Source organism: Rhinoraja longicauda, chromosome 1 (assembly GCF_053455715.1).
Source record: "Rhinoraja longicauda isolate Sanriku21f chromosome 1, sRhiLon1.1, whole genome shotgun sequence".
Classification (NCBI taxonomy): Eukaryota; Metazoa; Chordata; class Chondrichthyes; order Rajiformes; family Arhynchobatidae; genus Rhinoraja; species Rhinoraja longicauda.
The window spans coordinates 21,024,686-21,046,268 of NC_135953.1; the positions used below are offsets into that span (position 1 = coordinate 21,024,686).

Genomic DNA, 21,583 nt, shown 5'->3' on the forward strand with positions numbered 1-21,583 from the left:
ATAGTCCAAAGTTGTATCTCCTGCACAAAATGGAAGCTCCTTACAGCTAACATGCCGGGCTCTTTCAAAATCTCTGGTTTTGAGGTTTTTCTGATTAGTACATCTCATCATTGTGAATCTGCAAGGATGTCATCTTCCATAGCCTCTATTCTTGTTTAACTTGAGATAAAAAACACTATGGTTTTCCAAATGTTACATCCACTCGTTTCTATATTCCTCTAGGAATGCAGATTTGCTCCATTGAAAATGAAAATAACCGTATAATTTGCACCATTGCATTTCCAATTTGAGGATATTTACCACACCTGGATCTGATTGCTTCTTCACCCCAATTAATTTCTCAGTAATAAGACTATTATTCTTTGCATCAGAATAACCATTTAACACTGATCTTCATTAAATCTATCAATTACTCATCCATTCTGTCATCTCCTGTTTTCTCACTATCAGTTTCTGATGTTATCCCAAGATATTTAGTTCAGTTTAGAGATACCGCAGGGAAGCAGGCCCTTTGGCCTATCGAGACCATACCAACCATCGATGACCCATTCACACTAGCTGCACGAGGTCAACGACAATTATACCGCACTTGCATTGAGGATAACTTGCTCAGTTGACTCCTTGACATTGGGGAAGATTGAATTTCACAGAAATGGAGAAATCAATGGGAAAAGAAAATTATAATACAATAAAATTTAATTCTTTGTGTTTTAATCATACCAGGTTTCCAATTATTAAACAATATTTAGTTCTTTGAAATTACCATTTTCCAAGACCAATAGTTTAAAAAATGTGTCCACGATATTTTTTTAAAGTTCAGTGCACTATCCTCTGTATATACAAACATTAAAGCAGGAAACATCTAATAAAGCAGAACCATGGTTTGTATTTAACAGAAGCAACAAATATGTTGAAGTTACAACAAACTGTATTTTCCAACATCACAAATACAATTGTTCACTCTCAAAATGTGCACAAGTTTCCACCAGGTATTAACCACGCTGTTAAATTAACACTTTCCCTTTTCATTTTGTTAAATGCTTAACTTTGTAGATTGATTTGCACCTGCATTTCCAGGGGGAAGGGATACATTTATTTTGTAATTACATAACCATTTCCACAGCAACATTCTTAAATGCCTAGTATAACTTTTTGGACCTCCTTAGACCCCCCACCCCCCCCCCCCCCCCCACCTCCCCCCACAGCCAACATTTAATTCCAGGCTGGGCATAATTCAGCCAAAAAAAAACAAAACCAAACTTTCTTCATTCCTAAGCACTGAACAGTACATTACTTCAATGGTATGAAATGATCCAGTCCACATCAACTATCTCTCTTTGATATCTCAATTAGAACAAATCATTTGTAACTTTACATTGTGGCCTGAAATACAAAAATAGTACCTTTAGGATCCTTATCTTTAACCGTCATTTAGGGCTTATTTGGAATCCATGTTTGGGACTAAAGGGAAAGCAAGGCAAGTCCACCATGGACCATGTAATCAATTAATAAGCCACATGATCAAGTATTATACTTTGCCATAGCTGGAATAAGAGCAGCAGGGAGCAGTGAACAGGCTTGGGGACGGAAAAAAAAATCCAGGACAAATATTTTTGCTGATTAGGTGTTATAATCGAACACGCGAGATAATGGAGGATGCATCAACCAAAGGACTAACTAGTTACATCATAGCTTTATCGCGCATCACACACAATCAAATAGCTTTCTCTTCCCAAATTTGTGATCCCACTCCCAAACCAATTCAGTGATCCATTTCAGGCACTTTACTTGCCTTTGAAACTAGTCATAATGCACTTAATATCAAGTTATATGGATCTCATTTTCAATTGAACAAAATCACTTGAACTATAACTTAGTCATTAAATAATTTCATGCGGACGTTTCTGAAAATTACAAATAGTTATTGGAATAAAACATTTTAACTCAAAAGCTTCATTCGTTTTGAGCCAAGAAGGCAAGGGCAGCAATGGTGACATCTGAAATATGAAAACGTATGCAAAAAGGCTAAAACATTGTTTCAGAGAAGTTTATCAATTACGTTTACGTGAAATGTGTTATTTAAATAATTTTCAGCCTAAAATGTGCAAGCTTCATTGCTAAAAAGTACATTAGCACGCGAAGCATTATTTGACAACGTAATCATTGAGACAACTGATTTAGTTAGAAAAAAATCTTGATTCTAAACAAAAATGTTGAAAATATCACAAATGACAAATGCAAATAATGCACAGGTAGATACGTAACTATACAAGCTATTTGCTACAGTCTTTAGTTTCATACATCTAGTTTTGGAAATAATTAAAGATCAATATATATCTTGGGCGGTACCAAATGCATTGGAACCGAGAAATGCTGAAGGTTAACATGCTTCTTCATATCCTACTGACATGGAGCTGCATTTTGAAAGCATGCAGTTATGAAGAACTAAAGTTACCAATTGAACTCCATATTCCTATTACCACAAGAATCCAAAAATATGAAATTCTGCAATAAAATTATAAATAACATTAAATTTCATTAGCCACACTATTACCCGTTAGTAGAGCCCAATTTTGATATTTGCATCTCAATTAAAGCAACCACCACAATATTTGCAAGACAAATACAATTTGACAATGGCTTGGTGTTTTCCTCCACAAAGTTAACCACTTCAAAAACATATTTAGGAATAGCAGAGTATATATATATATATATATTTTTTTTTAAACTTGATTGACAAATTTTATGGTTTTAGCAATGCAAATGAAAGTTTGCGCTCTGCAGCAGTAGACATAAAGTAAATAGCTCCACCGTAATATTAAAAATGGGTAAGCTATAACTGAAAAAGATGTACCATATGATGGGCACATTAGATGTGCCCGAGGATTGCAACATGCCAGTGGAAATGTTGAAATAATTTAGCCCATTCCAAAAATATAAAATATTCTTTAGTCTGATAAAATTATCCAATCCCATTGCAGAATGCACAAAGCTTTGGAATTCTTACAAAATTAGATCTAATGGACACTACCACAAGCAAAGGTCTAAAATTTAAATATGCTTCACCAATTATAATGTTAGTAAATAGTGAAATAACTGCTCCAGAATTATGCATATTGCAAATAGTTCAAGAGATATGACATTCGTTAAACACTATTTGCTGACCTGAATGTCCATTGTAAATACTAAGAAGACTGATCATCACCAAGACTGTGATTTTGTGCTCTTTAGTTCATCTATAAATATTTGAGTTCGTCACATCATAACATTTCTTTTATTTGCACTTCAAAAAAGAAGAAACATTTAACTATTGTTTCCAAGCATCTGGAATGGAGGGATTAAATTCTTAATGGAACATTATTTGATTTCTCCAATAAAATACAGTACTCTACAATTTCTCTCCAGTACATATATCCACTTGATTTCTCCAGTTATGCAAATATTTTGAGAAAGATAAAAAAAATCAAACAAATTAATTAGATGGGTTCTGATATCATGAGGACTTTATTTATTGAAGCCATTTAGTTCTGGATTTCTGCCACCTGTTTCTTCTCAGATTTCTCTTTCACTTTCTGCTGTTCAACAACTTTCTCTTCTTTGCGTAGTAATTCCAAAATCTCTGCAACCTGGTTAGTTGAGATGTCTATGTCCTCTTTATCAATTAATTTCACTACCTGCAAAAGAGCAAATAAGACCAAAACTAAGCAATCAATAATTGTGTACAAACATACTACTTCTTAATATCAAGACTTTAAAGTTTGTACTTTATTCATTTGCATTGTCCAAACAGAAGTATTATAATCCAGGATAGACCCATTCCTTTTCTCAAGAGATGCTGCCTGTTCTGCTGAGTTTTGTGTCTATCTTCGGTTTAAACCAGCATCTGCAGTTCCTTCCTACCCATATTATAATCCAGTTACTTGTATGAAAAAAGGTCCTTACATTACCTTTTACAGTAGGAGAAATGGGGCGATGACTGGGGGAGCGTGTAAAATACCTCTCTATTCCTTGCAATGTAAGGCCAAGCTCCTTGCATTAAACATTTCAAGCATCTAGCGCTATATATATATATATATATATATATTTATCTATCTTCTATCTATATACTAAAACTCTTGTTTGTTTGTTCCTGAACTACAGCCAAAACGGTACACGATAGCGCGACAATTTTAGGCCCACCTTACTCGCCGTCATCCCTGGATAGAGCTCTTAAGGATAGCGGAGTCAGGGGGTATGGGGAGAAGGCAGGAACGGGGTACTGATTGAGAATGATCAGCCATGATCACATTGCATGGCGGTGCTGGCTCAAAGGGCCGAATGGCCTCCTCCTGCACCTATTGTCTACTCACTCTTGAAAATTGTGACAGTAGGTGAACTATAGTGGGTCTAGGTTCTTGTTGAGGTAGGAGTTGATATGCACCATAACTAACCTCCCAAAGCACTTAATCTCTTGAAAACATTAACTCTCTCTTGAAAACATACTGATGATACTCCCTTTGCTTATTATTATTACATTGAAGGTTAAAAATGTTAAGTTTAAAAAAAATCTGTGAGAAAGAGATAATGGAATCTGGTAGGAAAGTGAACTTTTATGTATTCATGGATTGTGAATACCTTTGGCAAACATTTATTAGCCATTTCCAATTAGCCATCCTGAATCAAGATAACAGATAAAAATGTAATACTTGAAAACATACAGCCATCATTTTGCCAGAGAACCTTGCGGACAATTCCTGCTTCTTTTCATATGTTTTCTATCTGCAAATTGTTGTGCACGATGGTACTCATTAAATCACTTTTATTGTCATCAAAATAGCATGTGTCATTTCATTATTCAAATTGCTCTATGTTGCTATTATTTCTAAGTTTCTCAGTATGAAATTGGTAATGACCTGCAAATACTATGATGAGGTACTTTGTCTAAACATCAACAAGATCATTTGTGAGTCTCAACAATACTTTGTTTTCAGAATTAGTTATTAATTTCTTTAATCCTGAAAAAGGAACATTCATATTTTTATTCTGACATGATGCTCCTTTAATATGCAAGGTAGTCTTGGCCTATGACCTGTTCTATAGATGCGCTGTTCTTGAGCCCTGTTTCCTATAAACTATTGGAGACCACTGACATCAGTGGTTACTAACCCACAAAACTGAGGGTTTCAGCAGTGGCCGTTCAATTTGGATTAAATAATGAAAACTTCACTCTGAAAATTTAGGTTGGGACTCTTCTTCAGAACATACATCTTTTTCTGTCTGAAGGAGGCAAAACATCATCCATTCTTTTTCTCCAGAGGTGCTGCCTGATGTGCTGAGTTACTCCAGCACTTGGTATCTATCTTTGGTATAAACCAGCATCTGCAGTTCTTTGTTTCTACTTAAATTAAACACGTGTTGAGTAGAGTTTCAAAACACACAGTTGCTCAGACAACTCTGGAAACAGTACTTTTCTTTGACATATTCTATGTTTCATCCATACTTGAAACAGCTGCATAAACACAGTGCTTTCAGAAGCCAAATATATCTGTTGAGGCTGTGCAGAGTACTTGTTAAAATCTGTTGATGTTCAAAAGCACAGAGCAAGTAAAAGTCCAAAAATACAACTGATAAAAACACCTGCTTATGAAAGGTTGAAAGCCTTGCTTGGCCTTCGATATGCTGCTGTTTGGAAACCAAAGCATTCCTTTTCTGTAACTCCTTGCACAAAGTATGCAGAACTGAAGCTGTATCCATTCACAGCAGCTGAGAAATGCAAGCTATTTAGCCATGTTCAATTCTTCTTCTGTCAGTGGATAGTCAATCTTTTGTCAGTGGATAGTCAGTAGTTTTTCTCTGAGGTAGCCCTGAGGATTATGAATCGATAAATAGATGTGAAGGACTGAACTGGTCCATCTATTTTTCAAACTGTGGAACCGGGAAGAAAAACTTTTTTGGCATTGGTATTGGTTTATAATTGTCACATGTATCAAGAAACAGTTAAAAGCTTTGTTTTGTGTGTTATCATATCGAATTATATCATGCTGTACAATTAAGCCATACACAAGTACAACAGGTGGAGAATAACACCAGAGTGCAGAGTATGGTGTTGCAGTATTATGGCATTAAAGTTACAGGCAAAAGTCCAAGGTCCACAATCAGGCAAATTGGAAGATTGGGACTACATGCTGGTTTATGGGAGGAAAGAGCAGTAATCTGCTATCAGCAGGGAAGAAACTATTCCTGAATCTGGTGGTACGTGACTTTCCCAAGGCAGCGTAAAGTGCGGATGGAGCAGCTGATGGGGAGGCGAGTCTGTGTGATGAACTGGACTAAACCCACAACTCTTTGCAGCTTCCTGCAATTTTCGGTAGATCTGTTGCTAACCAAGCCATGATGCATGATGAAATGGTGCTTTCTTTAGTTGCTAATGAACACCACTGAGGATTGACAATCCACTGACAGAAGAATTGGACATGGCTAAATAGCTTGTGTTTCTCAGCTGCTGTAAATGGATACAACCTCAATTGTGCAAGGAGTTACAGAAGGAGGAATGCTGAGAAGATGGCAAGAGACTTTGGCGAAGTGCTGAAATTCCTTAGTCTTTTGAGGATTTGAGGCGTTGGTCTGCTTTCTTGGCTGTAGCTTCAATGTGGTTGGCCCAGGATAAATTGTTGGTGATATTTTGGCACCACATTAACAAGTTCCCTATAGATCAAGTGTGGTGTCATATGCAAACGGGTGTGGAGAATTATCATGGAGGATGTTTTGTTGCCTATCCTCACCTATCGTGGTCCATGGGTCAGGAAATCACGGACCCAGTGGAAGAGGAGGGTGCCAACTCCTAGTTTCAGGAGTTTGGAGATGTTAAAGGCGAAGTCACGTCAATAAATAGCTGTCTGATGTAGGTGTTCTTGTTATCGAGATGTTCCAGCGATGAGTGTAGGGTAGGGAGATGGCATCTGCCATGAACCTGAGGCGGCGGTAGGCAAATTGCAGTGGATAACATGGGGGGAATTAATGTGCACGGTGGCGAGCCTTTTGAATTGCATCATGATGGTGGATGTCGCAGCCACTGGATGGTCACCATTAAGGCACGTTGCTTTTCTTTGATTCAGTATAATAGTGGTCTTGTTAAAGCAGATGGGAAATTCAGAATGGAATAGTGAGATGTTAAAGATGTCAGAGTACTCCTGCCAGCTTGCTCGCGCAGGTCCCGAGGATGCAGCATCCAGGCTAGTTTTCTGCAGGGTCACTCTCAGACAGGCTGATCTGAAATCTTCGACAATTACGGGAACATGCGCACCCAAGGATGTCAGGGCTGATTATTATCCGCTAATAAGGTTCAGCTACTTATACCAACAAGACAAATTACACAAAATATCAATACAAAACGTTATCCTTTGTCCGCTTTGTAATGGAGAAATAAAGGACTTCTGTTTTGAACCAACCCTAGATGTTTTTTTGCAGTAAATTGTTCAATTTGAATTGGTATCATGGTCAGAACAGATATTGTGTAGGAAGGAACTGCAAATGCCGGTTTGGACTGTAGACAAAATGTTGGAGGAACTCAATATACCCCTTGGCCCGCAATGTCTGTTCTGATACACAAAATGCTGGAGTAACTCAGTGCCACAGGCAACATCTCTGGATAGAAAGAAAGGGAGACGTTTCGAAACATCTCCCATTCCTTCTATCCAGAGATGCTGCCTGTGGCACTGAGTTACTCCAGCATTGCGGGCCAGGGGGTATATTCCTGTGCTGCATTGTTTGTTCCAAATAATTTAAAACTGCTGAATCTGTATTCAGGGTGAATGAGGAGGTGACAGCGCTAAGCACTTCTGCTTGTTCTGAGTATAATTTTGTGTCATTGATCCAGCAACAGCTTATGAACAATGAGGAACAGACCTTCGTACTATTAAAAGAGCACAATAAATCTCTGGATATTGAAAGCAAACAACAATACTGACTTTCAGCTGCTGATAATTGCCTTGAACAATAGGTTACATTGGAACATCACACTTAACTGCTCAGTAAATAACAAAGGAATAGTCCTCTTTAATGATAAGATGGCGATAGGAACTAGAAGTGTTTGGAAAAAGAAGCAGCAACGGAACAGTGACAGTCATAAGCAAAATAATCTATATTATAATTTCCAAATTAAGGGGTAAGTGATCTCTGCAAGTCAATTGTGATCAAGATACTTCATTCTTATTTCAAAGCCATTAAAAACATCGATAGTCCTCAAATAACGCATATACATATGTGTTAAGTCCTACCAAGGACTTTTAATTTAATAGGATGGCTTAAAGAACTGAAATAAGTTATTTACCCCTTTCTAAAGATGCAATGAAAATTACTAATACAAATAGAACTACATTTAATAAACAAAATCAGGGCAACTCAGGTAATAAGGATTCACCATGCCTATGCACGACGACGATAAAATGTTGCTCGCAATTCTTGTGTTTGAGACTAATGTTGAAAAAAAACATGTACCCCCAAAAAAAAACAAATTACACAAATATTAGTATATTAAAAGTTTAGAATGGTATGAAAAAGTCTGAGATTTTGAACTTACTTTAATGACATCATTGATATCAATCCTTCCATCTTTATTTTCATCAAGTGATTCAGCAATCTTCTGTAACTTGTGGTGTGGTATATTCTGGATCTGCTTTATTGCACTGATCAGTTCATTGGTGGTGATGATATTGTCCCTATAGGTGAAATACAAACTGTATATAGGAAGATATTCAAATGAATAGCAACTTGCCACGAAGGCAAGGCAAGGGAACATGCATTAGAATGTTGGACTTCCAAATTCATTTTCCATCACAAGATTGCAGATGCTAAAGGAAGGAACTTGCTCGGAAATCTACCAGCCCGAAAAAACAGGATTTTAAAATATTTTATAATTTTAACATTGGCGGATAGAAGGGTTATGGAAAATAATTAAAACACACAATTCTTTCTCTATGCTTTAAACAAGCTTGTTCAATATATTTATCTCTCCCTTACACTCCCTACACAGTAGTGGCAATTTACACAGGCCAATGCTTACAAACCCACACATCTTTGGGACGTGGGAGAAAAACCAGAGCACCCGGAGGAAACCCACACAGCGCAGGGGAACTGTGCAGACTCCACTCAGACAGCACCCAAGGTTAGGATCAAACCCAGGTCCCTGGCATTATGAGGCAGCAGCTCGACCAGTTGCACCTCCGTGCCTCCGTTGAAGACACTTCCACAAAAAAAATCACCTCACAGTATCTATTTTCCATAGGGTATTCCATAAACCTTGACCCCAAGTGAATGTGAAGTTGCGTCTTCCCTGCAATCTGCTTCTAATTTAGCTGATTCTCCAAACATATCATGGGGAAAATATTAAAACTGCATTAGTTTGTAGTCTGCATGGATAACAGCATAATTTAATTTGTTTAATAGAATAATTGAGTTTTAAATTTGTTATATTATTTGATAGGTACACATTTTTTGGAATTTAAACTTGATATTAGGATCATTTAAAATAGCATGAAGTAAAACATTTATCCAGTGTAATATCCACATACCCATCAGGTGGCATTATGCCATTGCCCAATTGACCATCCAGCACCTCTTTGCCAGCTTCCAGCTCACCAATCAGTTGGCCAATTCGACCAATCATCCTGTTTACTCTCTTGGTTAATCGTTTGCTTGCTTTGGACTCCTCCACATCTTTTTCCATGCCCGTCTTAGATAATTCCTTCTTGATCTCCACCAAACCCTTCAAGGGAACACATGCAACATAATCTCAATGCCTGGGATAAAATGAATTAAAAAATAAAAGGCACCAGCAGATCCAAAAAATGAATATAGAACAATATCCGAGGACATTGTGGGAAACTAGAGAGGAAATTGCAGGAGACCTGGTTGAAATTTATGAGTCGTCCTTAAATACAGAAGAGGTGCCAGAAGACTTGAGGGTGGCAAATGTTGTGCCTCTTTTCAAGAACGGTTGCAGAGAAAATGCTGGGAACTTTAGGCCAGTGAGCTTAATATCTGTAGTTGGTACGTTACTGGACAGTATTCTGAGGGATAGGTTATATAGGCATTTGGATGGGCAAGGGCTGATTAAAGATAGTCAGCATGGTTTTGTACGTGGGAGGTCGTGTCTCACAAATCTGATTGATTTTTTGAAGACGTGCCCAAAAAAGGTCAATGAGGTGTCGATGTTGTGTACATAGATTTCAGTAAGGCATTCGACAAGGTTCTGCATGGTAGGCATGGGATCCAAGGAGAGATAGCTGAATGGATAGCAAATTGAATCCATGGAAGGAAGCAGAAGTGTTTGGTGGAAGGTTGCTTCTTGGGAGGCCTGTGAGTAGTGGTGTGCCTCAGGGTTCGGTGCTGGGCCCATTACTGTTTGTCATCTACATCAATGATTTGGATGAGAACATACATGACAATATCAGCAAGTTTGCTGATGATACAAAAGTAGGTGGTTTTGCAGATAGTGAAGATGGTTGTGAAAGATTGTAGCAGGATCTGGATCGATTGGCCAAGTGGGAGGAGGAATGGTTGATGGAATTCAATACAGAGAAGTCTGAGGTGCTGCATTTTGGGATGTCGAACAAAGGCAGGAGCTACACAGTAAATGGTAGGCCTCTGGGGAGTGTTGTAGAGCAGAGGGGTCAAGGAGTACAGGTGCATGGTTCCTTGAAGGTCGAGTCGCACATAGATAAAGTGGTCAAAAAGGCATTTGGCACTTTGGTCTTCATCAGTCAGAGTATTGAGTATAGAAGTTGGGAGGTCATGTTGCAGTTGTATGAGATGTTGGTGAGACTGCATTTAGAATATTGTGTTCAGTTCTTGGCACCATGTTATAGGAAAGATATTGTCAAGCTTGAAAGGGTTCAGAAATGATTTATGAGGATGTTGCCAGGACTACAGGCTGTGAGCTATAGGGAGAGGTTGAGTAGGCCGGGTCTCTATTCCATGGAGCGCAGGAGGATGAGGGGAGATCTTGTAGACGTATACAAAAACATGAGGAATAGGTTGGGTAGATGCACAGAGTCTCTTGTCCAGAGTAGGGGAATCGAGGACGAGAGGACATAGGTTCAAGGTGAAGGGGAAAAGATTTAATAGGAATCTGAGGGGTAACTTTTTCCACACAAAGGGTGGTGGCTGTATTGAACAAACTGCCAGAGGAGGTAGCTGAGGCTGGGACTATTCCATCGGTTAAGAAACAGACAGGTACATGGATAGGACAGGTTTGGAGGGATATGGACCAAGTGCAGGCAAACGGGACTAGTGTAGCTGGGACATTTTTGGCCGGTGTGGGTGAGTTGGGCCGAAGGGCCTGTTTCCACACTGTATCACTCTATAACTCCCTAATTATGAACCTGGCTCGAGGGTATTTTATTTTAAATAGTATACTAAAGGTGTAAGTAGATCTAGCAGAGCTGGTGCAAGAGAGTGCTTTAGATTCCGGAGCAGTGGGGTTAGTTCTGGATGGAGAGATATTGGTGGAGTTGTTTATCACACAATCAGGGCCAATAACACTACAGAGTGATTTGCTAGTATTATAATGGAACATTTTGACTAGCTTGAAGGGTAACTCAACAGAAATTCAGAAGGAAGAGAAGCAAGGTGAAGCTGAAATTAGGCTGAAATTTGTGTTTTAAATGTCCAATAAATCAAGCTGATGAACTGAGGTGAGGTACACATTTGGAAATAATAGCATAACTATTATTGAAATATGGGGGATACGAATAACAGTTCAAATGGTGAAAGGGCTTTCAGACCTAACAGAAGGGATGAAACAAAAATAAAATGGGGTACGTGCAATCTTGATTAAAGGGCCAAAACCAAATAATGTAAGGCTTTGAACTGAAGCACAGAAGGGAGGGGGAGAAGAAAGAGGACGACATATGTAGGAAAAGCAGCTAGATAGAAGTTGGAAGCGCGAATTATCTTGATGGTAGCACAGATAAAAATCAAATCGGGAATTGGAGGGAGACCAGAATGCTAACAGTGCATTTAGGGAAACTTTTTTTGAAAGCAGAGAAGGAAATTCCTGGCCTAGTTTTAGCGCACGTAGCTGATCAGGTGAAAAGGTTTTTGGTGGTAGAGATTGTAATCAGCTAAAATTTATGTCACAATGAGAAAGGACAGATTGACAGAGAGGGAAGTAATCATTTGAAAAGAGACTATTATATTTGGCTGTGATGAGATTCAACAAAAGTGGCCAGGGAAATGCTACTTGAAAGGAAATCAGAGTAGTGGGAGGTATACAAGGGAAAGAGCAAGTGCAACAATGCTCCCACAAGGAAAAAGGATGGGTCTTCCAAATCGATAGTTCTGTGTTTTTCAAAACGCATATGGTAATACAAAGCAAAACAGAAAAAAGTTAAGAAAAGAGCAGTAATAGGCCGTAAAGCCTCTTGAACCTGCTGCAATATTCATGGCTGACCCAATGCCTCCAGTCCACTTTGTTACTTAATCTTCATATCCTCTAATCCTCTTAGTGTCCAAAAATGTATTGTTCAGAGCCGTAAATATACTTCAAATGACAATCTACTGTTTTCCGGGGGTCAAATTTCTAAAGTTTACCACCGCATGCTTAAAGAAATTTTGCACATCAGGTAGCAGAACAATACTATAGAAAGACCACTGCAGGGAAAGTAAAGATTGAATGATAAATGGCAAGTAGGAAGGCAAAGGTAGGGCTTGTAAAAATATATTGACAAGGATAAGCCAAAGATATTTTTAAAATATATATAAGGAACAATAAGACATAATAGAAAGTGCAAGTTCTTTCAGAACAATGCCCAAAAAATAGAATAAAAGGTGCTGAAAATCTCAGTAGGTCAAGCATCTCTGAAATGAGAGGCAGAGTTAACATTTCAGGTCAATGACTCTTTATTAGGAATCTTTAAAAGGAGCCAATGGGAATAAATAAAGTAGGGATGCAGGATCGCTTGATGTGCCGTGGCTGCATGATGTGGGACCTGGTGGACCCCATTGCAGTTCCTTGCGACCACGTCTGCAGCAAGTGTTGACCGAGGAACGGGCTGAAAATTGATGACCGGGAATCTGAACTTCCAACACAGTGGCACATCAGGGGTGGGGAGAATTACCTGGACGCTGTGTATCTGGGGGCCAGACAGCTCAGTTTAGGCCGTTTGTATTCTGGTATGTAATATTTTAGACAAATGTGGAGGCATGAATAAGAAGTTTGAGACAAAATAAAATATTGGCCACATGGATAATAGCATAAAAATAACATGTTCAGTAAGATATCCATGACTGGTCAGGTGGGCAGAAAAGTGAATTAAATCTGGAGAAGCACAAGGCATTTGGGATGGGCGAAAAAGGCATAGAATACAGGAGGTTATATTCAAACCATGTAAAATATTAGTTATACCAGAATAAGTGCCCTGTGATGACAATCTCAATATAGAAAAGATACAATGATAGCCGAGATGGTGAAGGGAGAAACGTACAAGAATGTTGCCAGCATTGCTGAATTTTTAACTATGAGGAAAGCATTTTCTTTGAAAAAGTGAGACTGAAAGATTTAATCAAGACATAAAATCATAAAAACGATTAATAAACGTGGAGCGAGGTTCTTATTTTTATCGGTTAAAGGCCTTACAATAGGGCAAACATTTTAAGTAATTCTACTATTAAGAGGGAACAGTTTCACCCACAAGGGTTTGAAGCTCCCTATCGAAAAAGGAGGGCGAGGATGCAGAAGAGGTTAAAACCACGATTTAAAATGCATTTGGCTATGTGCTTGTTGTGGCACAATCTACTAGGCTACAAGTCAAGAATTGAAAATCAGATAGCCCAGTATTTATAGGTTAGCTCATGAGCTATGTGCTACACAATTTGAGAGCCAGTTATATGCAGTATATTTCTTGGGAAGCACAAGAAATTAATCTCTAATACTTTTTAAGTCGTAGAGCATGGAAAAGGGCCCTTCGGCCCAACATATCTGTGTTGCCTCATCTAAAATAGTAACATTTAGCCACGTTTAGCACCTCAGCTTCCTATTAAATCTTGCCCCTCTCATCTTAATCCCAAGCCCCTTCATTCTTGATTCCCCTATCCTGGGCATTCAGCCGATCCATTCCCATCATGATTTTATGCACCTCCATAAGAAAAATCCCTCCTGCACTCCAAAGACTAAAGTCTGAGTCTGCCCAACCTTTTCCCCCTAGCTCAGGTCCGCGAGTCCTGGCAACGTCATCTTAAATCTTTTCTACACTCTTTCCAGCTAAATGGAATCCTTCCTATACCAGGCTGACCCAAATTGAACAGAATACTCCGAATTTTATGCAATACAGTTTATGGAGAAAATGCATGAGTAATCCAAGTATTTTCAGACCTCATTATATTCCTGTACATCGTCCTTTAATTCCTCCAGCTCTTCCTTTTCTTTAGTGAGTAGTTTCTTCTGTTCTTGCAACTTTATGCAAGCATCACTGAGCATATCTATTTCCTCCTTTGTAATTTCTTCACCCTAAAATTAATGCAGGTAAATTAGCAGATTTAAATTTAAATTTGAAAAGATTAATGACCCAGAACATGTTACAGCAAAGAATCTTGAGAATTCTGCCATTTAATTCCTTCTGGATTCCCGAGTTCAAAAATTGTTGCATCCGTAACTTGATGAAATTTCATACTTCTAATAACAGTTAAACCACAAAACACCTTCACATGAGACTATTGAAATAACTACATTTGAAAACATTGAATAAAATTTGGAAAAAAATCTTTAAAAGATGATTAGGTTTGGCAGTGCAACAATTATCTGGTTTCTTTATAAAGGAATTACAGCTACTAACAAAGAATACTGACAAAGATTATTTTAAAGTACGAATGGCAACATTCCAGCTATAAGAAATTTGTGATTTCAAGTTTATTATCTTCAACGTAATGGAATGTGACATTTTCTACATCCAGTGTTTGAATAATATGCCAAACAAAAAATGTCTGGTTGCCACTCTTCAGATAATCTAGAAGATATTCCATATCTTGACCAAAACTTAATCTCACACAACCCACAAAGATTTTTTTAAATTTATTCCAGTCAGCCATTAAAGAACTGCCGTGTGAGATTGGCTACCACCACTAATAATATGAGAGTGCAACCTCTTCCTATTGCTTAAGGCCTCGAGTCCTGGCTACATCCTTCTAAATCTCCCCTGCCCCATTTCCAGCTTGACAACATCTTTGCTATAACATGGTGACCAAAACTGAACACGATACTCTGAATGTGGCCTCACTAATGTCTTGTGACCTACATGACCTCCCAACTTCTAGACTAAAATTTTTGTACAATTTTGTTTTCTTTCTTGTTTAACCTCGCCAACTTTCTACTTTTCCTATTCACAGAAAGGAAATAATTTTATTAGTGATGTGTCCAAGAATAATATATTGTACCTAGCCTACTTCTGTTCCTAACCCAAATGCAATCTACATAATGAAACACATTCCTACCACAAAAAAGACTGAGATGCATCAAATACAGGTTCTTTCTTCACAATGCCAGCAAGAAAATGATAGAAAAGCCTGGATGTTTGTCTCCTCTCTCACCGGAGAATGTACTGATGAATTGACATGGACAAAATAATATTTAAAAACAGCCATCCTTCCTGCTTTGCATCCCATGATGGCAGTTAATCAATTCTTAATTCATAGTATTAAATATCAAAAGGTGACCGAGTGTTCTTAATTATAACCACAACAAATGGAAAGGTTGAACTTCCTTGCCATTTGGTAATCAAAAAAAACCCCAAAGAAAAATACCTAGATCTGTCTATTCTAGGAACAACTAGGCACACAATAGAACAAGCATAGACTATTAAAGAACATATGGATCCAAAGACAAATTATGCTTAACTAACCCGCTGACCTTTGGTGATGAGATAACAGTTGACAAATGAGGGATGTGCATTTGATGTTTTATTTTGAGAACTTCCAAACATTTAATAATATACTTTAGGCTTGTTTGCAAAATTGAAGCCCATGGGATTGAAAAAAGGCACAGCAGTGTGTTAAATTAACTTAGTAGAAGGATGAAAATAACCAAGGTGAATAATTGTGGATGACAGTGCTGCTCAAGGAATATTGGAAGGACCACTGCTATGATATGCATCAATGATCTGAAGAGCTGTGGTAAAATGTACAGGAAACACTAGTTTAGTCTCAGCTCGAGCAACTTGCCCAAAACTGGGGAGCATAATTCAGAAAGAACACAATGATTTTGAAGAGGACGTAGAGAGACTTTCATGGCAACGCAGTGGCAGAGTTAGTGGAGCTGTTGCCTCACAATGCCAGAGACTCGGATTTAATCTGAACCTTGGGTGACTTGTGTTTCATTCGTGGAACGTCCTTATGACTGCGTGTACTTTTCCCAAAGTGCTCTGGTGTTCTCCCACATCCTAAAGATATCCAAGTTGTTAAGTTAATTATTTACGGTAAATTGCCCCAGATGTGTGGGCGATTGGCAGAATCTGGGGAGAGTTCATCAGGTGGCGATAATAATAAAAAAATTTAAGTGGTGGAGTAACTCAGCGGGTCAAAATATCAAAAACCTGTGGTAACTCTACCTGCTGGTGCAAATGAGGATCTACAGTTATCGCCTACAATTGTTTCACTCTTACTGGTGCATGGTTGTACTAACGTAGAGTATGATTTGACTAGTAAGCATACAAACAAAGCTTTTCACAATATCGTGGTCCAGTGAAAATAATAAACTAAACTCTTTGGATTAGTTTAAGTGGGTAGTTGATTTTGTATAAATTATTGCAATTAAATAAAGATAGAAGAAAAAAACCTCAAAGTCAGCACAGACTCAATGGGCTGAAAGGTTCTTTTTTTATGTGGTATGTCTTGATGACTCGAGTACAATGGTTCCTAACATGAAGGATCACTGTAACTGGATTGATGAGAGTGGTGTTATATTGCTTTGAGCAGAAAGGGCCAAGAGGGCATTGTGCTGAAGAAATCAAACCAAAGTTTCAAACAGAAAGTGCTTAAAATGGTTGAGGTATAAACAGATCACAGATTTAAGATGACTAACTCTTGCCCTCAATTGCCTCAATACAAAACAGTTTCTCCAGATCTACCCAATCAATGGCAATTATCATCTTGAACAACTCAATGGCATTAAAAGTTAATCAAATGTGTTAACCCTTAATCTTCTTTGCACAAGGGAATACAAATAGTTAGCCTTTGCAATGTTTTTACAGTTTAGCCATGTATCATTCTCATAAATTGTTCTGTATCTCTATATTGAAAGAGAATATTCATTGCCCAGAACTTAACACTCCAGAAATAGTCTCACGATACAAAATTGTAAATTAATGACAACTCTTTTGTATTCCATCTTGCTTTGTATAAAAGCATTTTAATACACATTGCCGTATACTACTGAAATCTTCCACACCGAATTCCCATTGTCAGCCACGTCATTGAAAACGCAGAGCAGATGCAAAACACTGTTGAGATAGAGTACACAGCTGTTAAACATCTCTAAAACCAACCCAAAACAGCATGTTACACATCTTTCAGACCAGGAGAAATAAATCTGCTCTTCAGATGGAGAACAAACAAAGATGTTATTGCAGAATTGTTTTTAAAAATGCTAATAGTACAGCGACATTCACCGAACCTTGATGCGGAAATATCTTTGTCATTTCTCAAACTGTGACAGCATAAGAAAACAAATACAAAAGTAGCTGAAATGGCTCAATGCCATTATATTCATCACATCGATAATCAATGGAACAACTCTCCTTTAAATGATGGACCTCACAAAACAGACAACATTAGAACAGAAGGCCCCTCAGTCCAAAATATATTTTAAATAAATATTGGTGCTTTAGAAAAAGACCAATTAAAAAAAATTAAGTTTGAAAAATAAAATTGAATTATTAGAGACTATTAAGAGTATTTCTGAAAACAAATCCTGTGAATTATATCCAAACCTTGAGGCTGTAACCTCTTCAGGGCACTCACTGAGATAAATCTTCAGCTGCAAATAACATGCACCTGACAAAACCCCTGGGAGGAAACAAAACACCATTTGGCTCCAACATCTAGAAAGATATTCGGCTTCATCTGGTCCCGACAAATCATTTAAGACTCTTCATAATTCATAACAAATAAGACTGTTCATCACCAATCTAAGATAGTCCTCTCAACAATCTGCTTAGTTCATATTTGATAAAAATGATGAAAGACCTCATGGGCAAAGGATGATCACGTTAACCGCAGTAAAGGATCCACATTCCTGTCTATGCACATAACGATCAGTTCAGATAATAAAGTGCACTTGAACGGTATATTGACATGAACAATCTCCAGCCATGTGTGACCTGTCAACTGGTGGTCTTCTCCATTTGTGTATCTGTATAGCTCTTCCAGGAAAAACGTCAGTACCACTTATTCCACCAATGTCCAACAATCTGATAAAGTTAATAGACTATTTGAGCCTCTGTTTATTGACATGCCAAGTTCAATGATCCCAACAGATCAATGTTAATAACTTCAGTGACCAATTGCCTGCCCCTCCGTTAAATCAAAAATGGTAATGCCTTTAAGAATCTAAATACTTAAAAGTCAAGGCCTGCGGTCACCTTCATTTCTGTAGTTAAGAAAGTCCTAAATGCTGACAAAGGTGCAAGTCATCTCAGACTAAGTCACGGTTGTCAATTGACAGCCACCTTTACAAAGAACAGTGGTTGCAGTTACTCCAGCATTTTCTTTACATCTTCGTACAGACTCTCTAAGCTGAACACTTCGTACAGGCTCTCTAAGCTGAACATGGTGCTATCTCCATTAATAGTGTCCAACACTTCATAATTCTTCAGTCTGTTGCTCAAGAATATGAAGTGGGAGCCGACAGTGTTCTCTCCTAAATCTACACCTCCGAATGGGGCAACAGCTACTATTGGATCATCTGGAATAGAAGCAATCAATAAATTAGCTCTTCCTGATAAAAAAAAAAGCAAAATGTGATTTTCTCATTCTTAGCTAACTGAGATCAAACCAGATGCCTCAATACTTCAATGCACATACCCACCCGCTAACCAAACAGGCTCCACAGAATGAACATTTCTTTAATTCAAAAGTTGCTAACACTGATGAAATTCATCAGCCTAGCTGATACATTATTTTCAGAATATTAATTTACACTAACTTTTGCATTAACAAACGCACTAAGTAAATAATGCTCAGATTCTACCACTCAGTAATTTTGGAAAGGCTTCACATCTCTGGAACTTAAACCTAAAACAAAACAGAAATTAATTTTCTCTGGGGTTTAACAAATTAACATTCTTGGTTTCATTCCATGTACTTTACCGAATTGAAGGATACATAACACCATAACCGATTACTTCAGCTGAGACAATGGGATGAGAAATGTGATCTGATCAAAGAACATTTCATATTTAAAAGTTCAAAATCTTAATCTATAAAAGTAAAAATAGAGCTAACATCCACAAAAGCTATATTTATGATATTCACTGAATGATAATTGCATGTCCTCCCCATTCCCCCCCCCCCCCCCCAAACCCGTTGAAATATTTATAGATATGAAGACGAAGAAAGTTGATTGGGATTTTTTGGAAAGAATGCCAACAAATACGCTTTTGATTGAAGACAAAATGACTGCAAGTGTGGATCGCCAACCTTTACTTCAAAACAAACCTTTATTCCTTCTAATACTGGGGCTGTATCTTTCAAGGTCTCAGAATGTACTGCCAGGTCAACATTAGCCAATTCCTGAACTGTATCAACAGCGATTTGGCTCTCCTTCACATTGACAGCTGCTGCTTCCAGAATCACTGCTGATTCTACTTCTTTCTAAAATACACAATTAAGATAATTGACAGGAATGAAGGAGCAGCAGGAAAGAACAAGCAAGTGAAACCTTATTAAATTTTTAAGCATCTGTCATGTTTTCCAATTATTGGAACAAGCAATGAGGAAGTTTGTCTTTAATTCACTGTCACATTTCAACCGTACCCCCATATTCCACATTTCTCTTAAGGACCGGAAATGTGCGTCTTGAATTAACATCACTTTTACAGCACTCTGGGGTAGAGAATTTTGAAAGTAGAAACTCATCTTCATCTCAGTCCTAAACACCAAAACATTCTTGAGACTTGGGTGGCACAGTTGGGCAGCTGCTGCCTTACAGCGCCAGAGACCCAGGTTCAATCCTAACCACAGATGCTGTGTGGCGTTTGCAAGTTCTCCCTGTGACTGCATGGGGTTCCTCCAGACGCTTTGGTTTCCTCCCACATCTCGAATATATGCGAGTTTCTAGGTTAATTGTCCTCTAAATTGTACCTAGTCTATAGGGAGTGGGATAACAAAATAACTTGTGTGAATAGGTGATTGATGATCATCATGCACGGGGGCGGGTGGAGTCTGTTTCCATGCTGTATCTTTAAACTACTATTCTGTTCTAGAATCCATAACCAGAGGAAATATTCTCCCCGATTCCAGCCTGTCAATTTCTATAAGAATTTTGTTCTTATAGAAAATGCAGTCCACTTTACTCAAAACACAAAGTGCTGGAGGAACTCAGGTCAGGCAGCATCTGTGGAGGGAATGGGTAGGTGATGTTTTGAATTAGGACCTTGTTCAGATTGAAGATGAGCCCCGACATGAAATGCTGCCTATCCATTCCCTCCAGATGCTACCTGACTCAGAGTTACTCCTGCACATTGTCTTGCTCATGATTCCAGCGTATGCAGTTCCTTGCGTCTCCTCTCCATTCAATCGATCCGCATCTAAAGCATCCTCATATCAGCCACACTACAGGAAGGATGTGGTAGCAATAGAGGGAGCGCAGAAAAGATTCACCTGTACGTTTTCTAGAATGGACGGCTACAGTTAGGAGAGTTGGATGTGGTGGGTTAATTCTCATAGGAGACTGAGATAGTACTGGTTTTAGGTGAAAGTTGAGAGATCTGCGAGGGAAGTTTTTTTCTCTTCCACACAGACTGTTTAATATCTGGAATGGAAAGAGGTGGAGGAGGTAGGTAAAATTATAATGTTTTTAAAAGGCATTTGGACAGGTATTTACATAGGAAAGGTGTAGAAGGATATGAGCTTAATGCAGGCAAATGGGATGAGATAGGTAGACATCATGATTGCTATGAACGAAGTGGGCTGAAAGGGCTAGTTTCTGTGCTGTATAATTCTATGATTGGCAAACTCACCATCCCTGGTGAGTCTTAATCAGTCGTTGCACCTGCATAGTAGCTGTCAGTGATTAGTGCACTGGCACATATAGGTCCCTTTGAACATTGAGATTAGACAAATCATTAAAAAATATATTTTGCTGTATGCAACTTAGTGAATGGTTTCACATTTTTCCATATCATACTTTTCCACATCTGCTTTGTTCCACCCTCAAACGACATTCTCTCACAAATGCCACAAGTTCCCCCAAATTGCCCAGTCATTATCACATTCCTCCTTTATTTTGTCGTGGGATAAATTGGCCAAAGCAGAAGATAAACTGCTATCTCAATAATGCAGCAAGATATTTTATGGCCACACAAGAGGCCAGATTTAACACTTTGAAGGATGCAAA

At 38.2% G+C, this 21,583-nt stretch overlaps 1 protein-coding gene across 3 annotated transcripts in view; it reads right to left on the reverse strand.

The window, feature by feature from the left end:
- Nucleotides 1-706: 706 nt before the first annotated feature.
- The window catches only part of letm1 (leucine zipper-EF-hand containing transmembrane protein 1), a 74,784-nt gene continuing 53,907 nt past the window's right edge, over nucleotides 707-21,583 (reverse strand). For 2 of the 3 annotated variants that reach the window (XM_078415822.1, XM_078415951.1), the window contains 5 exons: nucleotides 19,684-19,839; nucleotides 14,351-14,485; nucleotides 9,549-9,742; nucleotides 8,558-8,696; nucleotides 707-3,674 (listed from right to left, as the gene is read on the reverse strand). In XM_078415822.1, the coding sequence (XP_078271948.1) occupies nucleotides 3,522-3,674; nucleotides 8,558-8,696; nucleotides 9,549-9,742; nucleotides 14,351-14,485; nucleotides 19,684-19,839 (777 nt within the window). In that variant the 3' untranslated portion in view covers nucleotides 707-3,521. The remainder of the gene's footprint in view (nucleotides 3,675-8,557; nucleotides 8,697-9,548; nucleotides 9,743-14,350; nucleotides 14,486-19,683; nucleotides 19,840-21,583) is intronic. The other variant, XM_078415891.1, reaches the window with a different exon arrangement.